Source organism: Tachypleus tridentatus, chromosome 9 (assembly GCF_004210375.1).
Source record: "Tachypleus tridentatus isolate NWPU-2018 chromosome 9, ASM421037v1, whole genome shotgun sequence".
Classification (NCBI taxonomy): Eukaryota; Metazoa; Arthropoda; class Merostomata; order Xiphosura; family Limulidae; genus Tachypleus; species Tachypleus tridentatus.
Window position 1 is genome coordinate 64,253,754 of NC_134833.1, and position 24,857 is coordinate 64,278,610.

Here is a 24,857-nt window from a genome sequence, read left to right on the forward strand (position 1 = left end):
ATATGGATATAACAAAAAATTCACCATTTGTTCGTTTAACACTTATATAGATAAATTACTTGTAACATTCCTAATGCGAGTACTAAATCAGGTGGTGTAGAATTTGATGCAAAATATTTATTATTATTATTAGTAGTAGTAGTAGTAGTAGTATTATAAGAGGTTTTAGTAGTGAGAAATAAAAGTTCAACTAGAACAAGGAAATTAATTTTGCAGTTTATCAACTTATTTGTAATATAATGTATGTTAAAAAAATATTCAAGTCAATAATGTAGAGAACTTAAAAATCTTAAAGAACTAAACCCTGATATCTCCAATTTGGATCAAGCTCTTCAATGATGTGTAAGACTTGCATACATGCATGTTAGCATGTATAAATATTGTCATATACTTGTATCCATAAACCGGTTCATTACTACAGAATAACTTCTGTGTGCATGAAACAACATACATGTGGTGCAAGCTATGTATATGTACACTTCATGTAAGATCAAATCAACGTACTTCTACCCTAGTTTTAGAAGGGACAGGCACTGGAGAGGAAAGTAGTCTTAAAATCCACATCTCAATTTCCCGTACATCTTGCAGAATAACGGCAGGAGTGTTATCAGTAACTTTTCCTGTCAGGACTGACCAAACTGTTTCTCTAGAAAAGAAAGATACCCAGCAAGTAGTGAAATATACTTTTTAATGTGGTATGTTAAAATTTTATATTTCAGATATTCTCTAGAACTATGGAGAATATAAGTAATAAAACAATAAATAACAAAGTAAAATATATTCCTCTTCTAAGTTTTCACTTTCAGAGAGCAATTTCTAACAGTTGTTAAATATTTTACTTAGAATAAGTTCTCAACTTCATAAAACTAAAATTATACCAATAAAGTGATAGAATAAAATGGTATAAAAACTAAAAATTAAGAATTCTAAAATAGTTAACTGTGTTTTCTCATAGACTGAGTAAATGTTTCAATGTATTAAATTTATCTTTAATACTTTTCTGTAATCTATCCATATCACCTGTAGAAAAAAAAACCTTGCTTTAATAACATCAAATGAATATTTGGCAGTGTATACACAGTCCAATTTATATTGTTATTACTAATGCCTCTGACTAGACTAATAAAAAAAGTAATTAGAACTTTATATAAAATGTACTGAAAATAGTGTTTTATGGTACATAATATACCGATCTACAAGTAGCGTACACGTATGTACTTCACAAGGGATAGATACATTAGTCATATTAATCTATCAGGTAATAAGTTTTAAAATCACATAAAACTAATATGTTTGTTGTACAAAATCTAACAGTTAAAACAGATGCATGATTCATAAATACAATGTATAATACCACAGAAAGCAAGCTTTACACCATGTGCTTTCCATCAGAAACAATATATGCTTTTAAATATGCAAAACAAGAACTGGTCACACACGCTTTAAAATTAATATCAAATAATATTTATGGTATTATAACAATAATGAGTACTTTAAACAATAGAGCAATAAATAGTATCAGAAATAATGAATCAATTTGATACCTATTAGTCCCAACATTGCTTTCAAATAGATACTTTCCTATAAAACTAACAGCTATTACCACAAACCATTACCAAGAAGGCTTTTGAGCACATTACGAGCCTTGAACAAAATTCCTACCCCTACACGTATTAACATGGACTGTGCTAGTCTATAATGTAGTAATCACCAATCTATAGCCCTTCATCAACAGGAAGACAAGAGATCCTCCACAAGCACTAGCTTTGCATCAAAAGTCTATTTTATACAAACCAAACTAAACATACTGTAACTGTGGAACATTCTGTGAAGAGGGAAGTATTTATATAAGGTAAGGAAAACAGTGAATTCACAAATGCTATTCACCCACCTATCCACAGAAGAGATAAAATTCCACATTGATAAGATGGTTCAGAGGCCAGTTAGCTGAAGAAATTAGAAACGATAATCTCCTTTTTTAAACTTTAGCATGACACAGGTGGAAATCATGAAGATTACCCACATGGATGTGGAAGGTCTAGAATGGCATCAGTTAGTAATCATCACATTATCACGTGGGAAAGACTATTCTTCAAATACATTGTATTAAAACAAAAGGAACCCTCAAACGTATCTTCTATGTAGTGCCAAAGAATGTAAGATTGTTCAAGTGGTCATTATAAATCAGGTAGTCAGTATAGCATGGGTAAATACTGCAGCTATAAGTCAAACTATACGTTAGTGGAGATCTAATTATATAAAATACTTCTCAGCACAATCAAAGACCTGCACCATATAAAAAAAACACTACTCCTGCTGACAACACCTCTGGAAATGGGTTGGTTCATAGTATAGTGAGGTGGCTATACAACACTTACAGGTAAATGACCAAGCCTTACTTCTGACTTAAGAGATGCATCTGCTTGGTCTCAAAACAGTAAAATGACACTGACTTAAGAAGGAATTCTCCATGCCGAGATCCCAGCAGCTTGTGTTGGAAACCAAGTTTCTCTCTCCTTATTGCACTAGAAGATAATTTGAGGAACAAATATATACAGAGGAGACACTGGAGAGTGCTCTGAAGAATGATCACATCTACACAAGTTTCCACACTGAAAAACACTGCAATGAGTTTCTGCCAACAGGTGAAGTAAAAATTAACCAGGTGTGATAGCAGGATCACTCCTGATACTGGAAACTAAAATGTATATATTCTACTGAAATTGTCTTGTGCAAAACTCATCTTAACAGTTTCACACTACAAAAGAACAGACACACTGAACACTTATCCTCCATTCAACATCTACTTCAGAAGAAAAAGATGTACTCCATGCAATGGAACATCAATTACATAGTAGGTTTTATTGTATCAATAACACAGAAGGACCTCTGTAAAGACTAAAGAATGAAAACTGGAGGAAAATGAAACCAAAATGTTGTATAGGTGATGGAACATAAAGGTTGTCTATATCACCAACTGCAAGATTTCATCCAGAGGACATGAACTGCTAGAAACAAGAGAAGCCACGAGACAATACACTGAATGGGATGAGACATGATAAAAATGAAAAGTGTTATCACCAAGAGAAAGATAAATTAGCTGGATGAGGTGACCATCCAGTGGAAAGTGGAAAGAGATGCAGTCATGTGAAAAAGTTAGGACACCCTATGAAAGCCTGTGTATTTCTAACACTTTTGGATATATACATAATTAATCTCAATTTCAACAATACTGAGAGATTTTAAGAACATAACTGAACAATTAAAACTGAAGAAAAGACTTTTCAAAATTTTCTGTAAATGTAATTCTACAAAAATGCATATTCTAACTGAGGAAAAAGTTAGGACACCCTACCCCCTAATAGTTAGTGTTACCCTCTTTGGCTGAAATAACTGCAATGAGATGCTTCTTGTAGCCATCTACCAATCTCTGACATCGGTCTGAAGAAAGTTTGCCCCACTCCTCAATGCAGAATTCTTTCAGCTGTGAGATGTTTGAGGGGTTTCTTGCATGTAAGCCCATTTCAATACACCCCACAGCATCTCAATGGGATTAAGATCTGGGCTTTGACTCAGCCATTCCATTTCTTAGTTATCAGCCAGTCCTTAGTGGATTTACTGGTATGTTTTGGGTCATTGTCATGTTGCAGGATTCAGTTTCGCTTCAGCTTTAATTTTCTTACAGATGGTCTCACATGATCCTCAAGCACCCTCTGATACACAGAAGAATTCATGGTGGATTCTATGATTGTGAGCTGTCCAGGTCCTGCTGCAGCAAAGCAACCCCAAACCATGACACTTCCACCTCATTGCTTCACAGTTGGTATGAGGTTCTTTTCCTGGAATGCTGCATTTGGTTTACGTCAAACATGTCCTCTGTTCTGGTCTCCAAATAATTCAATTTTGGACTCATCTGTCCAAAGAACATTATTCCAGGAGTCCTGGTCTTTGTCTACATTCCCTCTGGCAAACTTCAGTCTGACCTTGACTGTTAAACCAGTCTGGCCCATGCAAGTTAAACTTGTGCAGTCTCTTTCTGATTGTAGAGGCATGCACTTTCACATCAACAGTAGCCAGAGCCTACTATAGGTCCCATGATGACATGTTAGGGTGTTTGGAGACCTCTTGTAGCATCTCACGGTCTGCTCTCGAGGTGAACTTGCTTAAATGACCAGACCTGGGCATGTTGGCAGTTGTTTTGAAAGCCCTCCACTTGTTGACTATTTTCCGGACAGTGGAATGGCTGATTTCAAAATCTTTTGGGATCTTTTTAAATCTCTTACCAGACTCATAAGCTGCAAAAATTTTCTTTCTGAAGGCCTCAGACAGCTCTTTTGCTCTCACCATGGTGCTCACTCTCACTTCAACAGTCAGGAGCACACCAAACTAAATGTCAAGTTTAAATAGGGCAAGCCTCATTCAAAATGCTGAGTAACAATCTTCCAATCATGTGCACCTGGTGTGATACACCTGTGTGTGAGTTGAGCCATTTTAAGTAGGAATAAATGTGGGGGTGTCCTAACTTTTTCTCAGTTAGAATATGCATTTTTGTAGAATTACATTTACAGAAGATCTTTAAAAGTCTTTTCTTCAGTTTTAATTCTTTAGTTATATTCCTATAATCTCTCAGTATTGTTAAAATTGAGATTAAATATCTATTTATCCAAAAATGTTACACAATTACTCAGGCTTTCATAGGGTGTCCTAACCTTTTCACATGACTGTATTACTAGAAGAAAAATAATCCAATGACAGTAAAAGAAAAGAAAACTGGCCCTAGAAAAAAAATGGAAAGTTGTGTACTCAAGCATCCTGTGACTAAAAATAGTAGAAATGGGAAGAAGCCACAAAGGAGAATATGAATAAAAGATATTGAACCAAACAAGACTCACAGCATGCACTGTCAGAACTGGAGAGCAGTACACTACTCAAATATTTTCAGCCTCAGACTTCCTACAAGTCTTACCTTACCCCCTTCTACTTGCCACCACAAAGAGAATTTGAGGGAAAATGGTGCTGCTTTTGATGTAACTTGAATTTTGGACCAATAAGCTGTGGACCACACTCTGATAATAAATGTTGTAGAATCTGGGAATGGAAACTGAAAGAGTGGATTTGTTTGTTTGTTTGAAGTTAAGCACAAAGCTACATAGTAAGTTATCCGTGCTTTGCCAACCACAAATATCAAAACCCAAATTCTAGCATTGTAAATCTGTAGACAATACCACTGTGCTGCTGGGGGTCAAAAGAGTGGAAGTTAGGTGATGAGCAGAGTCAAAGAGATAATAATGAAAGATCTCCCAAAGTAAGCACAAATCCAAGAAAAGTACCAGAGGATGAAAAGATTACTTTTTGGAAAGGATTCAGTTGAGGCAAAATAGTTGATCAGCCATCATGGTTTAAGCTTCTGAGACAAGATAAACCAATAACCAAATGTGCCCAGCTATCAGTGGATGAAAGAAATGGAAGACCAGAAAGAAGACAATTGTAAGTTCCTTCAGCAACAAATTTCTCAAAAATGGTGATATACAAAGATCATTATTCTGAACACCAACCTCCAGAAATGTAACAGATATTCAAAACCCCTCTTCAAATAAACAGAAAGGCATCAGTTGATAGGATTTGTTTGTAGATTTGGTTGTTATCAAGTTTAAACCTACAACATTAAATAAATATGCTGAACAATCAAGGGAATGGAAACCCAAATATTTGGAGTCACTGGCTTGCTCCAAACAGATGCAGTTCAGGACAAAATTGGGGAAAACAAATGCCTAGGAGTATGTGTGATCAAGTGATTCACCATAATAGCAAGAGGTGAAAAATGAGGGATATACACAAAAGAAGATATCACATTTTTGGATATATTGCAATTATCAGCCAAGAACTGGTCCATAATGTTCTAACCAAATGAGATGGAACACACAAGAACAAGATAAACTCCTGAAGAAGAACCCATAAGCCAGTAATCTGATGCATAGGTAATTCACAAATAAACAAAGTTGAAAAACCAAGCTTGCACTGGACAGAAGCCAAGGGACAGCTCCAGAAATAAATCAGCTTTGCCCTCAGATGGCCATCCATCAGAAAGGAGAAATACCAAACTATGGCAAGATAACTAAGAAAAGCACAGGGGATGACTGTACAAAGTTATAGAGGCCTGTTAAGGCCTCATGGTCCAAAAAAAGCAAGAAACCTAAATGAGCAGAGATGACTGCTGACAGCTGACATTAACTCAAAATTCCAGAATATAAGAAACAATCAAAAATAAAACTGCATCGTGTAAGAAGTACAAAGTTTCAACTGAAATATTTAAAATTTGGTTTATTTCATTTTCATAATCAAGAAAGTAGAGGAAAGAAGGATTAAACCAAGAATGACAAAAACTGTATACAATAGACACAAAAATTAAGAAATTAAGAAAAACATTTCTAAACAAAGCAATGCCAAGAAATGAAAAACTACACTGAAACACTGGTGCTCTTAGGGTTTACTGAATATGTCAGATGGATACCACTCCTACTGATGGAGGGCTACACTCTAATGATAGATCATAAGCTGGTATAGTCCACATTAATATACGAGTTTCATTCAAGGTTTGTGGCAAATGTAAAAATCTCAACAACAGTGTGAGGTCAATCACCTCTATAGAGATGAACTGCATTTCTGAATAGTTCTTTGCAGGTGCATACCCACATTATACACCAATTAGAAAAAATTAATCAGGTCAACACTGAGCATTGATCAATGACAAAAATAAACTTGTTTAAATAATTCTGCACTTGGTAATTAAGTAGGTTAGCCTCGTGTACCTATGGAATATAACTGTTGAACTCACCATGGAAGTTCACAATATTGTGAATAAATACCCAAAATGATGAAAGGTTTCAGTGTTAATAACAACACCACAGAAGACTAGTCAATAAGCTACATCACCATTAAACGTTACAGACGGAGTTATCTTGTAATTAAAAAAAAACTAAAATTCTGCTATGATTTTTTTACATCATTTTTTTCAATATTTCATATAAATTTTAAACTTTTAAAACAAATAATCACTGGCTAGCCAGAGACATTTATGTTTAACTTGAAAACATACACAGTTGCAAAAAGAAAACTAAGAAGCAACATTCTTATTTTGATGTACATTCAAGACAATTTTGGCATATATTATATTGTTCATTTTTTGAACTATATATGCTTTCAGTAAAATTTGTTGATACAATAAACATTATTTAGCAAATAGAGAAAAGCATGTAATATAAACAATTTCAAAGGCTTTTACAATGTGAAAAAGTCTTGAAAACAAAGCAAAAGAACACGTTATATCACTTGAATTAAAAACAACAAAATGTATCATCCACATTCAAACCTCTCATGAAAACAAATTGAGAATTACTGAAACCATTCAGATTAATAAATATAAATGTTTTTAAAACATAAGATATTGTTGTTTTTTTCTTGTTTTATGTTAACAACTATGGAAACATTTTACTCACTTTATTTTTAACAACCTTCTTATATGTTCAATTAAATCTCTGAAACTAATACTCAAAGCCCCCAAAACACCTTTGGCCTCCATACGAGATGTTAAAATTTTTAAATTAACAAAAGCTGTAATTATATACCCACCAACCTTTAAAACTTTCTTTATCTCTCATTCTCGTGTCGCTATCAATACTCTTTCAAACACAATTTTCTTAACTTATGGGGAATTTGCAAGACAACATGCAATGTTTTGTGAAAATTTACGAGTGCTCAAAAACAAAGACACATAAATGTGGATACATAAATGCATAAAAATACAAGCTACTACAATATGGGTAAAATTGATTTTTTTTTTCTTTTCTAATTTAATAAGTTGCTTAAAAATAATAAAGCTAAAGTATCTGTATTAACTTAAAAATTTGAAATGGGCATAAAAGTTAAAGTAACTAATACAATACTTATTCATTTGCTTGGAACCTCCGAAACGCTTCACAGATGTACGCTCCTGAGACGAATCAATGAGTTTTCGAAGTATGAGAAGACACTCACGAAATGTAGAAAAAAATGGATGATAGCTAATTATACACAGAGATGTAAGGGAGTGGTTATGTACACGCTGGCGTCTAAAAGTTCTCGGAGAAGGAGATTTTGAATCCCGATCAGAGTCACCAGGTCTCAAGTTTCTTGACAATGACTCTCCACTTAACATGCACGTATCAAAACCTGTATCTAAAGCGGAGGACTCTAATTCTTCAGACCTGACACCAATACCACGTCTCAAAGTTCTTTCTCGACCTTGTCGTTTCTCAACAGGTCTATAGAAGTTCACACAAATACCATATCGCACTCTACTAGTATCCTTCTCTGTCAGAGTAAACACAAATGAGTTCGACTCCCTCAAACTGATCCTTTTGGGTCCAACACTCACACAACCCTCAGGCTGACAGAAGAAAACAACGTCTGGAGGAAGTGGAGAATCATTATGGTCTTCAGAAGGGTAGCGTCTCAGCAATTCTGGATTTTGAACAACATGATTACGACTTGATTGACGACTACCAACTATCACAACGTAATCAACTAACCTAGGGCAAAAGTACTTTTTCATACTATCTGCCATGATGCAGTACTGATATGAACCATATCACAAAATTCTGAGAGCTTGTTTATTTCACACTGTTTATTACCCATTACCTAAACAAACTGTCGAAGAAAGTTCTTTCATGTTTGGTTTATTAGACTGATAATAGTCCATTTTCAGTAAAACTTTCATGATGTCTCCACAACTTTAAACTGAAAGAAAAAAACAAAATGAAATGAACTATTTATTCTGAAAATTCTTTCTTTACACACACAAAAAAACTAATGTATATTAGCAGAAATATCACCCTCACTGCAACAACTACTTTTATGATCTGACAGAGATTTACAACTTTCAAAGACAAATATGGAAATACTACAGCTCCTGATAAGTTCTGTCCAAAAACAAAATTATAAGAGAACATCTCTACAAGGTGAAGACACGTTGGTAAAATACAGATATACCCTGGTTTATATCCATTACTGTTTAGAGAAGATAAAAACTCATTCAAACTATCCTATGCAATCATTTATAAATGAAAAAAGCAGGTAAACATAACTTCAGATGTATGATATAATATATAAACATGCACAGTATATTTTATCTCACAAAAACTCTCAGCTTCACTACTCTCACCCAGAGAATCCTTACAAATCTCAGCATGTGCATTTGTTATGGTTTTTATACATGATTCAACCAAACCAGACATTGTATACTGCTGACAAACATTTGCAGGTGTAAAGATAGCTAAAACAAATTCTTTCAGGTTGCTGTGATTAAGTCATGCAAAGATATCCAATACAGTATTCTATAGTACAGTAAATTATATCTTTCTTTCTTCTCACAACTAGAGGCAACATTACATCAAATCAGGGATTTCTGCAAGATTTAAATCATTTATAAGGAAAAAATTATATCTGTAAAACAAGCATGTTCCTTACTATTCTGAACAATAACAATACATGTATATTGTTATGAACAAGTATGTAAAAAGAAAATTCATTTAAAAATATAACTCACTCATATATGCATATTGTCACTGTTGGCCAGTGACATCACTATTAGCAGTGACGTTACTAATGTTGTTACTTTTCTTTAGCAGCACGTAAGGTAACAACACTACTTTTCAAACTTGGTAATGCTTTTGGGTAACATTGATAATTTTTTTGCAACAAAACAGTCCATTATTCATGACTCAGTACTTTTTAGATTCATTAATATTATGGTCTACTAATATACTAATAATACACTAACAAAAATAACCATAAATATACTTAAATAGCAGTGATATTGAAACAACAATATCATACCTCAGTGAGCTAAAACGTTTTAGTTGAGCTGCGAGTTTGTAGAATTGTAGCGAGGACAGTCACACTAATCAAGAATGTGTTTGATATGTATTTTCTGTCAGTATTCTAGACACTATTAGATTGGGAGAGTATGTGCAGCTTGTCCTTAAAGAAATGGTTCAGTGCAAACAGTAAATATGTGAGCAACTTAAGAAAACAGTTTTAAATTATCAAAAGAATATACATTGAGAAAGAGAGAAAAAACTTATTATACAAACACAGATGTGGAAATGAAATAATAAATGGAGTAAAATAATAAAAGGAGAGAAGATATATATTAATAACCTTTATGACAAATATTACAGTCCACTTTTGTATAATTATCCCTTTCATGCCCATGAGTCATTTTTTAATATAAAATTCTGTTTTCAGCCACAATGAAGTATTAAATGAGCCTTTAAACACCATGGAAAGGTTACTTACATACACATACATAACATCCAATATACATACACACACAACAAATGTATCCCAGTAGAATTAATATTATTCCCTTTTGGTTGGTTACTCTGATTCACTCAGTTGAACATTAGATCATTACATTTCCCTTTGTGGTCAGATTATCAGCCATGTTTTTGAATATCAAAATTATATTTTGCACTTAAGTTTTAAGTTTAAATAATAGGGTGGTAACCCTTTTTTTTTTTTTTTTTTTACACACACACAGACTGTTCTCCAACAATGCATCTTACCATCTCTCTTGTCCAACTACATGGCAATGCTGCCAACAGTGGTGATGTTGCAGTTACAGATGAAGATGACTCAGATGAAGACACTGTATAAATTCATTCTCTAGCTGATATATTAGTTGTTGTTGATGAGGTATCACTTCATTCACGTATAAGCCAGACCATCAAAGTGCAACTCTTATATAGTGAACCTTGTTGCTACTACATCTGCTCTGTTTATTTCATAGGGTTTGAAATTTTGTTATTGCTGATAAAGATGCACTATAGCTGCCAACACAACTGAGAAAGAAACAGGGGTAAGCCTGGTAGTTCCTCATCAAATTTCATTGAAATTCAAGTCACACAGAAAAGTTAATATCTGGGAGTGGATCAAGAAATCAAATACTAGATCAAATTTGTCATCAACTGGACATTATGCAGCTGAGCTCAGCTAAGAAAATGCTTTATTTCAGAAAATGTTCAAGTCAAGAAACCTATTGCTAGAACACTTGACATCTTGAAGTGTGAGAAAACATTTACAAGACACATGATTCCTACCTTCCCTGTTTGTCTGGCCAAACTGAGCAATTTGAACACTAAGTTGCAAATTTGTAAACCCCTAGTTGAAGTAAGAAAAGCACAGAAACCAGATTACACATGTTCAATGATAATGAATCAAGAAATTACTGCAAAGATAGAAGAATACACAGCACAATTTTGTAGAGAATCATCCAATCAAGATAAAATGATAGAAACAAAAAATAAAGATGGTTATTTCAGATGCCTGTAAACAAAGGGGAAGAAAAGTACTGGACACAAATGTGCTTTTATATACAAATCTCTGTGAAGTCTGTCCACAATGATACATTTCCTGATGCAGGATTAAAGTCTATCATTTCATTATATACAACTATTCCATCAAATACTGCAGTTGAGAGGGTTTTTCACTTGGAAAATACATGGTGAGGACAAAAAGATGAGTAATGCCTGATGCAAGCTTCAAAAGAGTTTTCTTGAAAGATAACAGTGATACAGGCATCCCAAAATAACTATTTTAAAACTGCAGTTATTACATCAAGTTAGCTCTGTAAAGTATACCATACCAACCGATAGGTTACTTAACAGTCTTTTAATCATTTTTATTGTGTAAGTCATATATTGTTCTTACTTTGAATGTTATAAAAGAATTATAAAAGTAGCTCCTTCAAATTCTATTCTGAAATATCTCAATGTATAAAGCATTTCTTTTTGTTTCAATGTTTTGTGTACTGAATACAGGTATATATCCAAGAAAGAATGAGTAACAAGTCATCACTCATAACACTTTTCAAACAACTAATATCCTGGTAACTACTACTACTACTTTTAGCAGGTAATGGCCAAAGTAAGATTATTACTTTTCCTAGTAATGTGCCAACACTGTATAGTGTGTACAGTTATGGGTTTTTCATGAATATGTTATAGAAGCTACTATCTAAAGTTTAGAAAGCATAAAAATAAATCCTCCAATCAGAACAAAGAATCTCTGATGCACATATTTTGTGTGTCTAAATCATAAGCACCATTCCTATATCTATAGATGCAGTAAAAGACTCAAAGAATTAGTAATAACCTGTTTCACTTTCAATCATAATTGTTATCATTAAATCTTCTTAATTATAATGTATTCACTATAATGAAACATTAGAAAACTACATGTTGGATAAGTTGTTACGTTTATCACTAACCTAAATTATCTATGCTGTTAAAGATATACAAGATATTTCCGGAATTAGTGAATAAAAAGCCATTTATATCAAATAAACCATACAATGATTCAGCATAATCTAATCATGTCAGATTTTCTGGAAATTAAAAATGTTTCTAAACCATTCGTTATAATGGACTGTTGTCATTAAGATACATACTATGAAATTATTTTCGATTTATTTAGTTAGTTTACACTTGTCCAACATTTCTAATAGTAACACTTAGGAATTAGTAATTAACTTGATTAATTGATGACCTACAAATATTATAGTAATTAGTATAATGTAAAATGAGTGATAATTTTTTACAATTAAAATAATCAACTAATACAAATTAGTATTTCAATTATTACCATTTTCAATTTTTCCAACTACCCAAGTAATAAAATTATTGCTCTTGCCATTTCTCGTTATTATTTCTAATTAATTCAACATTGTCAACTCAATTGATTTAGGTCGTGTTGTCTCTCAAGAAATATCAGCTAATCAAAATTAATATTTCAGATTGTTACTATTCCAATTATTCAAATTCCCGTATGACAATAGCTGATCCTTTGAACAAAACTGATTAGTAAGTCTGGAAAATAAGCACTTATCAAAATCTTTTAATCATCTTGTAGTAAAACAAATTACACACACACACACACATACATACACATTAATACTGGAAAATACTAATAACTAACAATATGAAATGGAAATGTGACATAGTAAACAAAAAATTAAATATTAAACAAAAACAATGAAAATAACTGTTTCCAATGTACAGCAAGATAGAAGAATCTATTACAAAATGGTGACAAAACATACTTGATAAAATAAGACTAATCTTAACACTGACTGACATGTAAAACTTTGGTGAACCCTATTTGTTTCCCAAACTGTTTGAAATAGTTCAAGGAATGAATAAATACATATTTTGTTCTTTAGAGTCAACTTCTGTGTATGTGAGTATAATATGCACGTTTTTGTTTTTAAGAGCAGAGCTACAAAAGGCTATCTGCTGTGTCCATCATGGGGGACTAATTAATGTAATAGTTAGGTAATACAAAGCAGTTCAATATATTTTTAAGTAGCATAAACATGTTTCATTTCTATTTTAAATAGCTCACAAATACTTTGCATGATCTACAGTAAAATGTCAGTGCACTGTTAGGTGTATTGTTATGTCAGATTTTGTCAAAACGTTACAAGTATAAAAATACTGACTTGTATCAAATTTCTAACAGTTAATTTTACATTGTAACATCAAACTGGTGAAGTAAAGGTATTTATAGTTAGTGAACAACATATTTAAATATTCTGAAGGACACTCAATTGCTGTTACACCTTTCTGTATGATGTAGTTACCACAGTAATAGAACTATGGTTATTTGTTACCTTCGTACATGTGTAAACAATTCTAGATGTACTGTGGTTGCCTAGCAACTAGAAGGATTCTATTTTCATCCTCACACACTGTATTTATGAGTAGATAAAAAATAAAATCTGTTTACTGCCACTATACAGATGTATTTCAATGCAACTGTATTTCACCTTTAACCTTCTATGTGACAGTAATTAATGTTTTCGGTTTCTAATATACGTTGCATGTAGCCTGGATAAGCATTTCTTTATTTCAAAAATACAAGAACTTTATCATTAACTTCCTAAAACCATCATATGGTAAACAAATATCTATACGTAAAGGTAAACAAAACTGGATACAGAAACTTTCATTCAAATTATCTACAAAATACTCTTCACTGAGTGGTGATACACTTAGTATTTCACTGTACTTCTGTAACAATTTCATATTCACATCCTAATATTTGAAACAGTGACCAATCTCTCAATGTTCTATTACTATTATATTAAGAATCTCCTTCAAATTGTTAAAGTTTTATTTTTAAACTATTAAAAATATTACACACTATGATTGAAAAATCATATACATAAGCCCACTATTTTGTGCATAATTAGATGTAAAATAATTTCAAAAATGTTTCCAACTTCTGAAATTATTTTGTTTGTCAAGATCATCCTCTCCCTCTTTCTAGTATTATTGAACCCTAAACTTGTGCATTACTGGGCAGTACTACTAAAAAATACCATACACACACATGAAATATTAAATACATCTTCAGATCACTAGTCAATCTCACATACATGTGCACTTAAAACTATTACTTTCAGTTTAAACAAACTTTATCTAGCAACTTATCACATTAACAGATCTTAAGTTATGTACATACTTTGAATTTTTACCAATTTTTTTGTCAAATATTCTTATGAAACCACTGCTTATTTGTGATGTACACAATGAACCTGAAAAAAGTTTCACATTAATAACAGTACTTCAAAAAGATCCTTTAGTAAATACCCTATTTATATTATAACCTACCACAATTAAAATTAAGGTCTTAGCAGCATGACAGATATGAGATACAGCAAAAATATTGGCAACTTCCAGTAAAAGCAGATTAATAATGAGGGTTCCTTCAGCTGTCAGGAAGTATTGCACTAACAGACATTTATGAATTATGGTAGAATGAAAAAGTATTTTTCTACTTAGAGAAAATACAGAACACAATTCACTGAACCTATTCACCACTTATGTATATTCAATTATAATTTATTGAAATAACTGATCATTTAGTTGTGAATCCTGTTTTTGTTCATTCATATTTCTAATATCAAGTATATATTTAGTAACTTAAGCTGGTTGAAACATGCATAATACATAAAATTAGTGTTAACCTCTTAATTTTCTCTTCTGAAACATCAGTCGCATTATTTAGAAAAGTTAAAAAAAGTAATTTCAATTTTAATTACTTCACACAACCTCTCTTTCTGGACATTATGCAGCTGAGCTCAGCTAAGAAAATGCTTTATTTCAGAAAATGTTCAAGTCAAGAAACCTATTGCTAGAACACTTGACATCTTGAAGTGTGAGAAAACATTTACAAGACACATGATTCCTACCTTCCCTGTTTGTCTGGCCAAACTGAGCAATTTGAACACTAAGTTGCAAATTTGTAAACCCCTAGTTGAAGTAAGAAAAGCACAGAAACCAGATTACACATGTTCAATGATAATGAATCAAGAAATTACTGCAAAGATAGAAGAATACACAGCACAATTTTGTAGAGAATCATCCAATCAAGATAAAATGATAGAAACAAAAAATAAAGATGGTTATTTCAGATGCCTGTAAACAAAGGGGAAGAAAAGTACTGGACACAAATGTGCTTTTATATACAAATCTCTGTGAAGTCTGTCCACAATGATACATTTCCTGATGCAGGATTAAAGTCTATCATTTCATTATATACAACTATTCCATCAAATACTGCAGTTGAGAGGGTTTTTCACTTGGAAAATACATGGTGAGGACAAAAAGATGAGTAATGCCTGATGCAAGCTTCAAAAGAGTTTTCTTGAAAGATAACAGTGGTACAGGCATCCCAAAATAACTATTTTAAAACTGCAGTTATTACATCAAGTTAGCTCTGTAAAGTATACCATACCAACCGATAGGTTACTTAACAGTCTTTTAATCATTTTTATTGTGTAAGTCATATATTGTTCTTACTTTGAATGTTATAAAAGAATTATAAAAGTAGCTCCTTCAAATTCTATTCTGAAATATCTCAATGTATAAAGCATTTCTTTTTGTTTCAATGTTTTGTGTACTGAATACAGGTATATATCCAAGAAAGAATGAGTAACAAGTCATCACTCATAACACTTTTCAAACAACTAATATCCTGGTAACTACTACTACTACTTTTAGCAGGTAATGGCCAAAGTAAGATTATTACTTTTCCTAGTAATGTGCCAACACTGTATAGTGTGTACAGTTATGGGTTTTTCATGAATATGTTATAGAAGCTACTATCTAAAGTTTAGAAAGCATAAAATAAATCCTCCAATCAGAACAAAGAATCTCTGATGCACATATTTTGTGTGTCTAAATCATAAGCACCATTCCTATATCTATAGATGCAGTAAAAGACTCAAAGAATTAGTAATAACCTGTTTCACTTTCAATCATAATTGTTATCATTAAATCTTCTTAATTATAATGTATTCACTATAATGAAACATTAGAAAACTACATGTTGGATAAGTTGTTACGTTTATCACTAACCTAAATTATCTATGCTGTTAAAGATATACAAGATATTTCCGGAATTAGTGAATAAAAAGCCATTTATATCAAATAAACCATACAATGATTCAGCATAATCTAATCATGTCAGATTTTCTGGAAATTAAAAATGTTTCTAAACCATTCGTTATAATGGACTGTTGTCATTAAGATACATACTATGAAATTATTTTCGATTTATTTAGTTAGTTTACACTTGTCCAACATTTCTAATAGTAACACTTAGGAATTAGTAATTAACTTGATTAATTGATGACCTACAAATATTATAGTAATTAGTATAATGTAAAATGAGTGATAATTTTTTACAATTAAAATAATCAACTAATACAAATTAGTATTTCAATTATTACCATTTTCAATTTTTCCAACTACCCAAGTAATAAAATTATTGCTCTTGCCATTTCGTTATTATTTCTAATTAATTCAACATTGTCAACTCAATTGATTTAGGTCGTGTTGTCTCTCAAGAAATATCAGCTAATCAAAATTAATATTTCAGATTGTTACTATTCCAATTATTCAAATTCCCGTATGACAATAGCTGATCCTTTGAACAAAACTGATTAGTAAGTCTGGAAAATAAGCACTTATCAAAATCTTTTAATCATCTTGTAGTAAAACAAATTACACACACACACATACACATTAATACTGGAAAATACTAATAACTAACAATATGAAATGGAAATGTGACATAGTAAACAAAAAATTAAATATTAAACAAAACAATGAAAATAACTGTTTCCAATGTACAGCAAGATAGAAGAATCTATTACAAAATGGTGACAAAACATACTTGATAAAATAAGACTAATCTTAACACTGACTGACATGTAAAACTTTGGTGAACCCTATTTGTTTCCCAAACTGTTTGAAATAGTTCAAGGAATGAATAAATACATATTTTGTTCTTTAGAGTCAACTTCTGTGTATGTGAGTATAATATGCACGTTTTGTTTTTAAGAGCAGAGCTACAAAAGGCTATCTGCTGTGTCCATCATGGGGGACTAATTAATGTAATAGTTAGGTAATACAAAGCAGTTCAATATATTTTTAAGTAGCATAAACATGTTTCATTTCTATTTTAAATAGCTCACAAATACTTTGCATGATCTACAGTAAAATGTCAGTGCACTGTTAGGTGTATTGTTATGTCAGATTTTGTCAAAACGTTACAAGTATAAAAATACTGACTTGTATCAAATTTCTAACAGTTAATTTTACATTGTAACATCAAACTGGTGAAGTAAAGGTATTTATAGTTAGTGAACAACATATTTAAATATTCTGAAGGACACTCAATTGCTGTTACACCTTTCTGTATGATGTAGTTACCACAGTAATAGAACTATGGTTATTTGTTACCTTCGTACATGTGTAAACAATTCTAGATGTACTGTGGTTGCCTAGCAACTAGAAGGATTCTATTTTCATCCTCACACACTGTATTTATGAGTAGATAAAAAATAAAATCTGTTTACTGCCACTATACAGATGTATTTCAATGCAACTGTATTTCACCTTTAACCTTCTATGTGACAGTAATTAATGTTTTCGGTTTCTAATATACGTTGCATGTAGCCTGGATAAGCATTTCTTTATTTCAAAAATACAAGAACTTTATCATTAACTTCCTAAAACCATCATATGGTAAACAAATATCTATACGTAAAGGTAAACAAAACTGGATACAGAAACTTTCATTCAAATTATCTACAAAATACTCTTCACTGAGTGGTGATACACTTAGTATTTCACTGTACTTCTGTAACAATTTCATATTCACATCCTAATATTTGAAACAGTGACCAATCTCTCAATGTTCTATTACTATTATATTAAGAATCTCCTTCAAATTGTTAAAGTTTTATTTTTAAACTATTAAAAATATTACACACTATGATTGAAAAATCATATACATAAGCCCACTATTTTGTGCATAATTAGATGTAAAATAATTTCAAAAATGTTTCCAACTTCTGAAATTATTTTGTTTGTCAAGATCATCCTCTCCCTCTTTCTAGTATTATTGAACCCTAAACTTACGCATTACTGGGCAGTACTACTAAAAAATACCATACACACACATGAAATATTAAATACATCTTCAGATCACTAGTCAATCTCACATACATGTGCACTTAAAACTATTACTTTCAGTTTAAACAAACTTTATCTAGCAACTTATCACATTAACAGATCTTAAGTTATGTACATACTTTGAATTTTTACCAATTTTTTTGTCAAATATTCTTATGAAACCACTGCTTATTTGTGATGTACACAATGAACCTGAAAAAAGTTTCACATTAATAACAGTACTTCAAAAAGATCCTTTAGTAAATACCCTATCCATATTATAACCTACCACAATTAAAATTAAGGTCTTAGCAGCATGACAGATATGAGATACAGCAAAAATATTGGCAACTTCCAGTAAAAGCAGATTAATAATGAGGGTTCCTTCAGCTGTCAGGAAGTATTGCACTAACAGACATTTATGAATTATGGTAGAATGAAAAAGTATTTTTCTTCTTAGAGAAAATACAGAACACAATTCACTGAACCTATTCACCACTTATGTATATTCAATTATAATTTATTGAAATAACTGATCATTTAGTTGTGAATCCTGTTTTTGTTCATGCATATTTCTAACATCAAGTATATATTTAGTAACTTAAGCTGGTTGAAACATGCATAATACATAAAATTAGTGTTAACCTCTTAATTTTCTCTTCTGAAACATCAGTTGCATTATTTAGAAAAGTTAAAAAAAGTACATTTCAATTTTAATTACTTCACACAACCTCTCTTTCTAAAACACTACACATGTTAACAAGCACACCTGAAAACCAGACCATTCAATTTTCTTTATTACAAGGTCCAAATTATTCTGAAATACATGAAAAGAAAATGAAAAAGTCACAACTGTTACATATTTTAAGATTACAAAGTTCAAAGTCCCCAGTGACTCAGAGGTATGTCTGCAGACTTACAACACTAAAAAGCAGGTTTCGATACCCATGGTGGGCAGAGCACAGATAGCCCATTGTGTAACTTTGTGCTTAATTCAAAACAACAACAAATTTCAAAAGCAAACTTAGCATATTTGTGTACATTTATTTGCTGCTTCTAGAGGCATACAAGCTACAGAAACCCATAAAAACAAAATGAAAAAAACAGATGTTCTAATTTTGCATATAATTTTTATTATTACTTCACCCATCATATAAAATGGAACAATAACTCCTCTCACCAAAATTCAAAAGATTTCTTGGCTTTCTCTTTTGCACATTGTTTTTAAATGCTAAATATAACACCTAACTAGTCAAAATGTACAGTCTAATAACACCACTTTCTACAGAACTTTACAATGCAAAACTACCATATTTCATGTGAATAATGTTTATAATATGCTTCACTAGATTGAAGTGTTCATCTACAATGCTATAGATAATTTAGTGTTACTGAAGATAGTATATATATATATAGAACACAACATGTACTGCAACTTATGTATGTGTATTTATCTACAGATCTCACTGGAAGTTCAAGATAACAGAAAGGCCCCATTGAGAAAAACCAGCTGTCTACACTTTGTCCCACTTACAATAAATTTTATAGAGCAACAATTGCAGTAGCAAAAGAATAAAATGTCTGGAAAAACCTTCCCAGTACAATAAACACAAATACTAGTAGTGTTATATGTCTGTAATGTTCAGTTTTTGTTTTCCTTTTGTATCTCTACAGATAAGTTCTTAAGCAAAAAAAAATATCCTAGTTAAAAACATTCACATTAGCTTAATAATGATATATGTTCCCCACATTCAACATCAAAATTTTGTAAATATATTAAAATCAATAACAATTACGAAATTTTAAAACTGAGATAAAACTTCCATAAATAAATTATGGTAATTAGTAGCTGGACTCAAACTATGATAGTTATCAAAAAGTTAAATTAAATTTCACAGGAAAAAATCTTTCATATTTCCAAGTATGCTACTAATATATAGATATAAAACATTTGATAACATTCTTTTATTTACATCTATAGTAAACAGAATTATTCATATAAATTATAATTTTAGAGTGATTACATGAAAGAATTAATTACCTCCTCTTGCTTTGAATAAAACGTAAATAAATCTATAGTTGTTTAAAATAATAATCTTCAGACCTCATTTTCTAACTGTAAAAAAACATCTAATTTTTTTTTACAAACAACTCGCACAACAGCAACTTTATAAAAGCTGGCTTACACTAAAACACTAGCTTCCATTGTGATTGCTGTGTTGAATCCACACCAGTTATCACTAATTCTGAAAGCAGTAGACTGGAAGGAAGGCAACTAGTCCACACCACTGTCCACAAATGCTTGGACTATGGTTTACCACTGAATTGTGGAACTGACCATAATATTGCAATACCTGACTGCTAAAAGGTCAAGTATTTCCGGTAATAGGTTTCATTCCCACAACCCACAAACTGCAAGTCAAATGCTCTAACTGCCAGGCCATGCTAGGCCTTTCAGGTACAAAAGCATTTTACATCTCACTACAACTGGGAAGAGCAACACTGTGTTTTAGATGATCGCCCAGGGACAACAAAATTTTGGGACAACAAGGAACTTATTGGTCCCATCTTGGCTATTTATTCTCTAAATTAAACTAAAATTATTAATAAACAAATTGGCAGTTAATCCCACTATTCGTTAGTAAAAAGAGTAGCCCAAGGGTTGGCAGCAGGTGGTGATGACTAGCTGCTTTCCCTCTAGTCTTACACTGCTAAATTAGGGGCTGCTAGCACAGATAGCCCTCATGTAGCTTTGTACAAAATTTAAAAAAAATTAAAAAGGAAACATCTTAAAAACAGCCTTTATTTATATGTCACGCTTTCTCTTAAACACACTTACAGGTACTATCTCCACAACACCTGAAGGCAACCCATTCCAAAGGTTAACCACTGTCAAAAAAACTTTTACCTAAAAATGACCCCTACCCTACCAAATTTATACTCATGTCCCCTAGTCCTACTATTTTCACTGCTGAATATGAAAAAAGATGACCCATCAACACTATTAATCCCCTTTATAATCTTAAACACCTCAGATTCCCCCCTAAGTCATTTTAAGAGAAAATAATTTGAGAGATTTTAACCTCACAACCCCTCCATTCCAGATACCATTCTAGTAAACCTTTCCAACAATTCAATGTGTTTCCTGAGGTAAGGAGCCCAAGACTGAACACAATACTTCAAATGTGGCCTAACCAGTGACCTGTACAATAAAATTATAATCTCTTTAAACTTGCATTCAATATTTCTGTGGATACAACCTAAAATCCGATTTGCCCCATCACTAGAAATAGCACACTGCTTGGATGGTTTCAGACTAATCACCTGTTACACCAAAATCCCTTTCTTTCTTGAAATTGTTAAGGTTATTCCTATCCAAATTACACTTATAAATCAAATTATGATAACCAACATACATTATCTTGCATTTATCATAATTTAAACCCATCTGATATTTGTCTAACTCACTAAATAATCTAATTTTTTTTGTATATCAGTAGCATCCTAGAAATACCCAAGACCTTAATATCAACAACAAATTTACGTAAATTATTGATTATTCTTTTATCTGTCATTAATGTGAATTGAAAATAGCAAACATCCTAACACTGAGTCCTGAAGTATCCCACTTGCAATATTAATCCAATTTGATGGAACTCCATTTGTAACAATCCTCTTATTTCTTCTATCCAGTTTGCTAACTTACCCTCCACACCTTTAGAGATAACTTTTTTTTTTGCAAGTATTTTATGTGGCACTTAGTCAAATGCTTTCTAAAAATCCAAATACACCAAATCAACACCCTTCCCCTCACATACATAAGTAGTTATCATTTCAGAGGATGTCAAAAGATTTGTAAAGCAAGATTTTCCCTTAGTAAAGCCATGTTGACTATCCAATAAAATTCTAAATTTTATCTTTTATCTGACTTTCCAAAACTTTACCCACAACTAATTAAGACTAATTACCAAGACAATTTTTATCACCTCCCTTCAAAAGAGGAATTACATTAGCTAACTTCCAATCCTCTGGTACCTGCCAAATATTCAAGTGACTCATGTATCCAATCTTTAATGTCCTTCAAAACCCTTGGGGAAATATTATCTAGCCCAGGTGCCTTAATTTTTAAACCAATCCCACAAGTCCAACCAACCAACCTGTTCATTTTTACATACTAACCAAAGCCTAACATTTAGCCCTGTATAACATTTTTATACACATAACATGTTAGATTTTGTAGTTGACAAGCTTAAAGATGGCAATCTGAATATCAATTATTAGCAGTAATAATACAAAATTTTAAAAATTGAAAAAGGCAGCTTCTTATATAAAATTACTCACTCAAGAATTATATGCACCACCCCCCCCTTTTTTTCTTTTTCTTACCAATTAACATTTAAGTTTGTACTAATTTTCTATTGGTCATTTGGAAAAATTTACAACTGGCAAAGAATTATTTGATTCTTTCATAAGGGGTAAAATAGTTTAGTGATTATCACATACAACTTAAGAACAACAAGGGACCATCCTTCTGGGCCACCGAGACTATCAAATCCATAAAACCACATTTTAAAATACAACACTCAAAGCCAGCCTTTATCACTGAGACATTTATCACATCTTCCCTTTCTCTGAAAGTTATGGTTTTATCACACATAAAGGCAGACCAATCAAAAGGATAACCATCTTGTTTGAAAATTTAATTACCTAAGCCTATAGGACTCTTGTATTGCCTAAATTTATGTCTTCTAATTCTACAATTCTCATGATTAAGAATAAAAACGTATATCAACACCATTAACTCCCTTAACAATTTTACACACCCTAGTCTGATCCACCCAATTATTTTTTTAAAAGAAAACAATTTCAGAGATCTTAACCTATTCTTATACAAAAAGCCTTTAATCCTGTTATCGATCAAGTAACCCTTTACCAAACACAGTATTCTAAATGTGGCCTAACCAATAGCTTGTAAGTATAAATGAAGTTATGTTACCCTACCTATGTATTCAATATTTCTGAGATACCCCACTTGTCACATTAATCCAATTTGACTAAACCCCATTTACAACAGTGCTCTGTTTTCTTCTACAAACTAATGAAACTTGTCACAAATACACACACGTATATCTTTGATAGACAGATAGAGAGAACATTACCAAATCCCTTACTGTCTTAACTTCAAAGTTCAAGGAATATATGTAATTTTGGTCAAGCCCAAGTACTCTCTAAAACCCATCAACGTTTTAAATATTACATTATATTTTCTACTCTTCACTTTTGGATAGAATATAGGATTAACGTTACGAATTTACGTAGACTGTAAGTAATTTTATTGTTATTTGAGAAATGTCCAAATTAATTTACTACTACTAGTACGATCAAACTTAACAGTAAGATTAATATTAACATTAACACAGTCTAACACCATTGAAAATGAAAACACAACAGAATTGATAGGTATATCTTATTTGCGCTCATCTATATGAAAAAAAAATAAGAGTAAACCTCCATTTTCAACCAGCATATTCACATTGAAACTGAAAGCTGAACCATATCTTTTAATGTTGTATTTATACTATTTGTTGGGTCACTGTGAGTGTGACTGACTAATATTAATAGTAATACGATAACATTAATAGTTTTAATGTTAGTAATAATAAAAGTTACGTAACTAACGGTAATGAAAATATTACCAAAGAAAGTCTAGAGCTTAACTCACCATGCGACGAAGAAGAAAGATATTATTTGTATCGAGAAAGATTTCCTAATGAACTACATATAATATAGATTTTTTTTCTGTTTATTATCATTCCAATACAACCAATATCACACAATTCCACTCAAGAATCTAACATGTTAGCGGTACATTACAATGGCAACAACCGCAACTGCGCCTGAGACCTGCAAGCCTAGCCGGGAGAATTGACGTCATATGACGTTTAACGGGCAAGCAATCAATGAAATCATGTTAGCCGTATAAAATGATTAACACAAATAAGATTTTATCATCATAAACTGCACTAATTTGAATTACTATGGAAATATATTGTGGTTTAAACGGAATTGAAAATGTATCTTAAAGGTTTGATATACTTAATAACAGTTATAAAGTTCAAGAGTTGGTTTTTTTATAATGGTTTATACCACACTTCCCAAAATATTTCTATTTTTATATAGCAACAGTAAAATCGAGAAACTAAGAACGCTGAACTTTTGTTGTTGTTGTTGTTTGATTTTTAGTCTAGCCGAGGCTGACCTAGTGCTTAGTTGCTGGACTGGATATCAGAAAGC

General features: G+C 31.8%; 1 protein-coding gene and 1 long non-coding RNA gene across 7 annotated transcripts in view; one reads left to right on the forward strand and one right to left on the reverse strand.

Annotated features, from left to right (window-relative positions):
- The window catches only part of Rab3-GEF (Rab3 GDP-GTP exchange factor), an 84,181-nt gene extending 59,704 nt beyond the window's left edge, over positions 1-24,477 (reverse strand). For all 6 annotated transcript variants that reach the window (XM_076454477.1, XM_076454476.1, XM_076454474.1 and 3 more), the window contains exons 1-3: positions 24,286-24,477; positions 7,944-8,775; positions 505-646 (exon numbers count right to left, since the gene is read on the reverse strand). In XM_076454477.1, the coding sequence (XP_076310592.1) occupies positions 505-646; positions 7,944-8,602 (801 nt within the window). In that variant the 5' untranslated portion in view covers positions 8,603-8,775; positions 24,286-24,477. The remainder of the gene's footprint in view (positions 1-504; positions 647-7,943; positions 8,776-24,285) is intronic.
- Positions 543-13,832, forward strand: LOC143225320 (uncharacterized). Its single transcript, XR_013013792.1, has 2 exons — positions 543-695; positions 10,580-13,832. It is a non-coding gene; the product is annotated as an uncharacterized LOC143225320 (long non-coding RNA).
- Positions 24,478-24,857: the final 380 nt, after the last annotated feature.